This window comes from Salvelinus sp. IW2-2015, unplaced genomic scaffold (genome assembly GCF_002910315.2).
Source record: "Salvelinus sp. IW2-2015 unplaced genomic scaffold, ASM291031v2 Un_scaffold4703, whole genome shotgun sequence".
NCBI classification, from domain to species: Eukaryota; Metazoa; Chordata; class Actinopteri; order Salmoniformes; family Salmonidae; genus Salvelinus; species Salvelinus sp. IW2-2015.
Genome location: NW_019945972.1, coordinates 71,573 through 78,981, shown reverse-complemented (window position 1 = coordinate 78,981; position 7,409 = coordinate 71,573). Strand labels below are relative to the sequence as shown.

At 40.8% G+C, this 7,409-nt stretch overlaps 1 protein-coding gene and 2 long non-coding RNA genes across 3 annotated transcripts; 2 read left to right on the top strand and 1 right to left on the bottom strand.

Moving 5' to 3' along the window:
- Positions 1–1,120: 1,120 nt before the first annotated feature.
- LOC139026404 (uncharacterized) lies at positions 1,121–1,566 on the bottom strand. Its single transcript, XR_011478179.1, has 3 exons — positions 1,503–1,566; positions 1,291–1,337; positions 1,121–1,209 (listed from the first exon to the last, which is right to left on the bottom strand). It is a non-coding gene; the product is annotated as an uncharacterized lncRNA (long non-coding RNA).
- Positions 1,567–2,158: 592 nt separating this feature from the next.
- Positions 2,159–7,107, top strand: LOC139026406 (uncharacterized). The gene is made up of 2 exons (XR_011478180.1): positions 2,159–2,501; positions 5,621–7,107. It is a non-coding gene; the product is annotated as an uncharacterized lncRNA (long non-coding RNA).
- LOC112077562 (zinc finger protein 214-like) lies at positions 3,961–4,733 on the top strand. Its single transcript, XM_024144059.2, has one exon. It carries the CDS (start codon positions 4,062–4,064, stop codon positions 4,731–4,733), a length of 672 nt encoding a protein of 223 aa, XP_023999827.2. The 5' UTR covers positions 3,961–4,061.
- Positions 7,108–7,409: the final 302 nt, after the last annotated feature.

The following is a 7,409-nucleotide window of genomic DNA, read 5'->3' as shown; positions in this document are numbered from 1 at the left end:
TGTCAGCCGGGGATTCGATCTTGCAACCTTTCGTTGCTCTAACCACTAGGCTACCTGTCACCCGGTATATCACCTTGGCCAGAAGAGGACTGGTCACCGCTCTGAGCCTGGTTCCTCTTATGTTCTTCCTAGGTTCCTGCTTTCTAGGAGATTTTTTTGTGGCCACTGTGCTTCTACATCTGCATTGCTTGCTCTTTGGGGATTTTAGGCTGGTTTCTGTTAAGCACTTTTGACAACTACTGATGTAAAAAGGGCTTCATAAATACATTTGATTGACATGTATATCACACCAACTGACTGGTTCTTCTGATGTTCACACAGGATACCATGTTGAGACATTCTCTACATCCAGAGAGCAACAGCAGGAAGATCAGAGAGCTAAGAGTCTCATCACTGCCCACATTGTGAAGAGATTTTCCCATTTCTATCAAAGCTAAAATACACCTAAAAATACACACAGGAGAGAAGCCTTACTCCTGCTCTGCTGTGGAAAATGCTTCAAAACATCAAATGAGCTAAAAGTTCATAAGAGCACACACACAGGAGAGAAGCCTTATTCTGCTCTGACTGTGGAAAACGTTTTAAAACATCAACTCAGCTAAAAGTTCATACAGAGAACACACACAGGAGAGAAGCTTTCTTCTGCCCTGACTGTGGAACTAGTTTCTCTCAACTTTCCCACTTTAACACATGAACTATACATACTGGGAGAAGCCATTACTCTGCTCTGACTGTGGAAATGTTTTATAACTTCAAATGAGCTAAAAGTTCATCAGAGAACAACACACAGGAGAGAAACCTTTCTTCTGCCCGACTGTGGAACTAGTTTCTCTCAACTTTCAACTTAAAAAGCTATTACTGTATACATACAGGAGGAAGCCTTACTCCTGCTTGACTGTGTAAAATATTTCAAAACTCAACTGAGCTAAAAGTTCATCAGAAACACACACAGGAGAGAAGCCTTACTCCTGCTCTGACTGTGGAATTTTTTTTGTAACATCAAATGAGCTAAAGTCATCAGAGACACACACAGGAGAGAAGCCTTATACCTGCCCTGACTGTGGAACTAGTTTCTCTAAACTTGACCACTTAAAATCACATGAACATATACATACAGGGAGAAGCCCAACTCCTGCTCTGACTGCGGAAAATGTTTTAAAACATCAAATGAGCTAAAAGTTCATCAGAGAACACACACAGGAGAGAAGCCTTATCCTGCTCTACTGTGGAAAATGCTTCAAAACATCAAATGAGCTAAAAGTTCATCAGAGAACCACACAGGAGAGAAGCCTTACGTCTGCTCTGACTGTGGAACTAGTTTCTCTCAACCTTTCCAACTTAATTCACATAACGATACACAGGGGAGAAGCATACTCCTGCTCTGACTGTGGAAAATGTTTTAAAAAATCAAATGAGCATTAAAAGTTCATCAGAAAACACACACAGGAGAGAAGCCTTTCTTCTGCCCTGACTGTGGAACTAGTTTCTACTCAACTTCCAACTTAAAAAGACATGAACGTATACATACAGGAGAGAAGCCTTACTCCTGCTCTGACTGTGAAATATTTCAAAACATCAACTGAGCTAAAAGTTCATCAGAGAACACACACAGGAGAGAAGCCTTACTCCTGCTCTGACTGTGGAAAATGTTTTAAACATCAAATGAGAAAAGTTCATCAGAGAACACACACAGGAGAGAAGCCTTATGTCTGCTCTGACTGTGGAACTAGTTTCTCAACTTTCACTAACTTAAAACACATGAACTATACACACAGGAGAGAAGCCTTACTCCTGCTCTGACTGTGTAAAATGCTTCAAAACATCAACTGAGCTAAAAGTTCATCAGAAACACACACAGGAGAGAACCTTATCTGCTCTGACTGTGGAAAATGCTTTAAAAACATCAAATGAGCTAAAAGTTCATCAGAAAACACACACAGGAGAGAAGCCTTTCTTCTGCCCTGACTGTGGAACTAGTTTCTCCTCAACTTTCCAACTTAGACAACATATACTAACAGGAGAGAGCCTTACTCCTGCTCTGACTGTTAAATATTAAATATATAACACTCACATATAAGCACACACAAGAGCTATCTTTCCTGCTCTAAATAGAGTGGGCGTTGTAAGTCAAACGTCTAGCCTAGGCTGCATGTTGAATCTCATCAAGGAGGACTTACATTTACTACTAATAGCAACTTTGCAACTAAATACTACTTTTTAGCTATGTTAGCATGTTAGCTAACCTTTCCCCTAAACCCATTTAACTCTACCTTAAACCCCTCACACCTAGCCTAGCTAACGTAACAAGAAACAAATTGGAATTCGTAACATATCATAAGTTCGTAACATATTGTATGAATAGCAATGCGTAAAATAACATACGAATTGTAATTCATAACATATGATACGTCCTACAATTGTATTACTAAACAGCAATCTAACGCAACAATTTCAAAGATTTACAGTTCGTATAAGGAAATCAGTCAATTGAAATAAATGAGGCCCTAATCTATGGATTTCACACAGACTGGCAGGGGCTCACCATGGATGGGACTTGGAGGCATAGGCCCACTGGAGCCAGGCCCAGCCATTCGGCATGAGTTCTTCATCCAAAAGGTCTTTATTACAGTCAAAGTTACTACTCAGCCCCTCCTCCCCCCCCCCCCCCCCCCCCCCCCCCCCCCCCCCCCCCACCCACCCCCACCCCCCCCCCAGACAATCCTGCAGGTGAAGAGTCCTGGGCTGCGTGGTTACATGTATCTGCAGTTGTGAGGCAGGTTGGAATGTACTGCCAAATTCTCTATAAGGATGTTAGAGGTGACTTATGTAGAGATATAATATAGTTCTCTGGCAACAGCTTGGTGGACATTCGCAGTCATAAAGACAATTGCACATTCCCTAAACTTGAGACATCTTTGACATTGTTGTGTGGCCTTTATTGTCCCCCAACACAAGTGCACCTGTGTAATGATCATTCTGTTTTATCAGCATCTTGATATGCCACACCTGTCAGGTGGATGGATTATCTTGACAAAGGCTGAAATGCTCACTAACAGGGATATAAACATAGTTGTGCACAACATTTGAGAGAAATAAGATTTGTGGGTCTATGGACATTTCTGGAATTTTATTTCAGCTCATGAAACCAATACTTACAGTATGTTCGTTTATATTATAGGCCAATGTAATGTAACCTAACATACTAAATGGATTGGCACGGATGTTTTGTATAATATAATACGTTTTGCTCTGAGACCAGGTTTTGTCTTTCTGTGGAATGAGCTAGTAGACACTTTTTTAACCTTTATTAACTAGGCAAGTCAGTTAAGAACAAATTCTTTATTACAATGATGGCTAGGAACAGTGGATTAACTGCCTTGTCAGAGGCAGAACCAACAGATTTTTACTTGTCAGCTCGGGATTCGATCTAGCAACCATTTTGGTTACTGGAGCTCAATGGTCACCGCTCTGAGCCTGGTTCCTCTCTATGTTCCTTCCTAGGTTCCTGCTTTCTAGGGAATTTTTTTGTGGCCACTGTGCTTCTACATCTGCATTGCTTGCTCTTTGGGGATTTTAGGCTGGGTTTCTGTTAAGCACTTTATGACAACTACTGATGTAAAAAGGGCTTCATAAAATACATTTGATTGACATGTATATCACACCAACTGACTGGTTCTTCTGATGTTCACACAGGATACCATGTTGAGACATTCTCTACATCCAGAGAGCAACAGCAGGAAGATCAGAGAGCTAAGAAGTCTCATCACTGCCCACATTGTGAAGAGATTTTCCCATTTCTATCAAAGCTAAAAATACACCTAAAAATACACACAGGAGAGAAGCCGTACTCCTGCTCTGGCTGTGGAAAATGCTTCAAAACATCAAATGAGCTAAAAGTTCATAAGAGCACACACACAGGAGAGAAGCCTTATTACTGCTCTGACTGTGGAAAACGTTTTAAAACATCAACTCAGCTAAAAGTTCATAAGAGAACACACACAGGAGAGAAGCTTTTCTTCTGCCCTGACTGTGGAACTAGTTTCTCTCAACTTTCCCACTTTATGACACATGAACGTATACATACTGGGGAGAAGCCATACTCCTGCTCTGACTGTGGAAAATGTTTTATAACTTCAAATGAGCTAAAAGTTCATCAGAGAACACACACAGGAGAGAAACCTTTCTTCTGCCCCGACTGTGGAACTAGTTTCTCTCAACTTTCCAACTTAAAAAGGCATGTACTTATACATACAGGAGCGAAGCCTTACTCCTGCTGTGACTGTGTAAAATATTTCAAAACGTCAACTGAGCTAAAAGTTCATCAGAGAACACACACAGGAGAGAAGCCATACTCCTGCTCTGACTGTGGAATTTTTTTTGTAACATCAAATGAGCTAAAGGTTCATCAGAGAACACACACAGGAGAGAAGCCTTATACCTGCCCTGACTGTGGAACTAGTTTCTCTAAACTTGACCACTTAAAATCACATGAACATATACATACAGGGGAGAAGCCAAACTCCTGCTCTGACTGCGGAAAATGTTTTAAAACATCAAATGAGCTAAAAGTTCATCAGAGAACACACACAGGAGAGAAGCCTTATTCCTGTTCATACTGTGGAAAATGCTTCAAAACATCAAATGAGCTAAAAGTTCATCAGAGAACACACACAGGAGAGAAGCCTTACGTTGCTCTGATGTGGAACGAGTTTCTCTCAACTTTCCCACTTTAAAATCCACATGACGTATAACACAGGGAGAAAGCCAATACTTCTGCTCTGCATGCTGGAAATGCTTGCGGATTAAATCAACTCGTGCTAACAGTCATCACAAGAACACCACACAGGAGGTAGAAGCCTTACTCTCTGCTCTGACTGTGAAAATGCTTCAAACATCAACGAGCTAAACTTCATCAGAGAACAACACACAGGAGAAAGCCTTACTGCCGTCTGACTGTGGGGTTTTCTCCTTGAACCTTAAAAACACACCAACAGATATACATAAAGGAGAGAAGCCTATACTCTGCTCTGCTGTGAAAATGTCTCAAAACACAATGAGCTAAAGTTCATCAGAGAACACACGCAGAGAGAAGCCTTCTCTGCCTGACTGTGGTAGTTTCTCTCACACCATAAAACTTAAACAACCAAGTATACACACAGGAGAGAAGCCTTACTCCTGCCTCTGTGGAATGTGCTGTAACTCAAACTTCTAGCCAAAAGTTGCGTGTATTGAACCACAAGGAGATCTCTCTGCTATCCTGAACTCAGATTCACTGACTTTGCATTTTAGCTAATTAGCAACTTTGCAACTACTACTACTTTTAGCTATACTTAGCATGTAGCTTAGCATGCAACTACTTAGCATGTTAGCTAACCTTTCCCCAAAACCCATTTAACTCTACCTTAAACCCTCACCCCTAACCTAGCTAACGTTAGCAACAACAATTGGAATTCGTAACATATCATACATTTTACAAGTTCGTAACATATTGTATGAATAGCAATGCGTAAAATAAACATACGAATGTAATTCTAACATACGATACGTCCTACAAGTGTATTATACACAAAACAAGCAATTTACAGTTCGTATAAGGAATCAGTCAATTGAAATAAATGAGGCCCTAATCTATGGATTTCACATGACTGGGCAGGGGCTCAGCCATGGGGGGACTTGGAGGGCATAGGCCCACTTGGGAGCCAGGCCCAGCCATTCAGCATGAGTTTTTCCCCACAAAAGGTCTTTATTACAGACAGAAATACTACTCAGCCCCCCTCCAGACAATCCTGCAGGTGAGAGTCCTGGGCTGCCGTGGTTACATGTGATCTGCAGTTGTGAGGCCGGTTGGATTACTGCCAATTCTCTAAAGGACTTAGTAGTGCTTATGGTAGAATATATAAATATGAGTTCTCTGGCAACAGCTCTGGTGGACATTCCTCAGTCATCATGGCAATTGCACATTCCCTAAACTTGAGACATCTGTGACATTGTGTGTGGCCTTTTATTGTCCCCCAGCACAAGGTGCACCTGTGTAATGATAATGCTGTTTTATCAGCATCTTGATATGCCACACCTGTCAGGTGGATGGATTATTCTGACAAAGGCTGAAATGCTCACTAACACGGGATATAAACAAAGTTGTGCACAACATTTGAGAGACATTAGCTTTTGTGCATATGGAACATTGCTGGATTTTTATTTCAGCTCATGAAACCAACACTTTACATGTTTGTTTATATTTAGTTCATTTATTGGTAGTCCAATGTAATGTAACCTAACATACTAAATGGAGTGGCACTGATGTTTTTGTATAATATAAAGTTTTGTCTTGAGACCAGGTTGTCCTCTGCAGTATTCTGTGGGAAGAGCTAGTATACACTTTTTTTTATTGAACCTTTTTTAACTAGGCAAGTCAGTTAAGAACCAATTCTTATTTACAATGATGGCCTAGGAACAGTGGTTAACTGCCTTGTTCAGAGGCAGAACAACAGATTTTACCTTGTCAGCTCGGGGATTTGATCTAGCAACCTTTTGGTTACTGGCCCAAGCTCTAACCACTAGGCTACCTTCCCCCTAACATGTATCAGATAGAGATGGTGTGATGATCACTTTTCACCATAGTTTGGGGATTGTTTACAACTTTATTTAATGAACACAGTTTATGAAATATACATGTGTTTATTAATTGTCTTTAAAGCTAATGAGTTATTTTTTACTGATCATGAATGTGTTTGGATAACTGCATTGAGCAAACTTTATTGATCTGCCAATGAAAAAAAGTTACATGAATATGTACTGGTCACCTCTTCTTCTCTTAGTAATTCAGTTCTTCATATTAGATCTGACAGTATGAATGATTCTTATGGTTGTAGTCAGTTCTTCATATTAGATCTGACAGTATGAATGGTTCTTATGGTTGTATTCAGTTCTTCATATTAGATCTGACAGTATGATAGGTTCTTATGGGCTGAGTGCTGGGAGTGTTTTTGTATGACTACAGTCAGGAGTTCTCTCTGACCCTGTGTTGTCACCAGCATATTAAGTTTGTTCATCTTAAGATAGCCAGGTGAGACAACCACATATCACAGTAAATACATTTCTCCTCAATTAGTCAGTGTCACATTATTATTATTATTTGTATTAGTAGTATTAGTATTTTGGGGGGATACTCTTTAAAGACGTAGGGTTTCAGACCTTTTCGGGCAGATGGGGAGGGACTCTGCTGTCCTAGCATCAGAGGGAAGCTGGTGCCTCCATTGGGGTGCCAGGACAGAGAAGTGCTTTGACTGTTCAGTGAGAGATGGGGCAGTTCCTCTTGCTGCACCGTAAGTAAACACCATTGTCTTGTAGTGGATGTGAGCTTCGACTGGAAGCCAGTGGAATGTACGGAGGAGCAGGGTGACATGGGG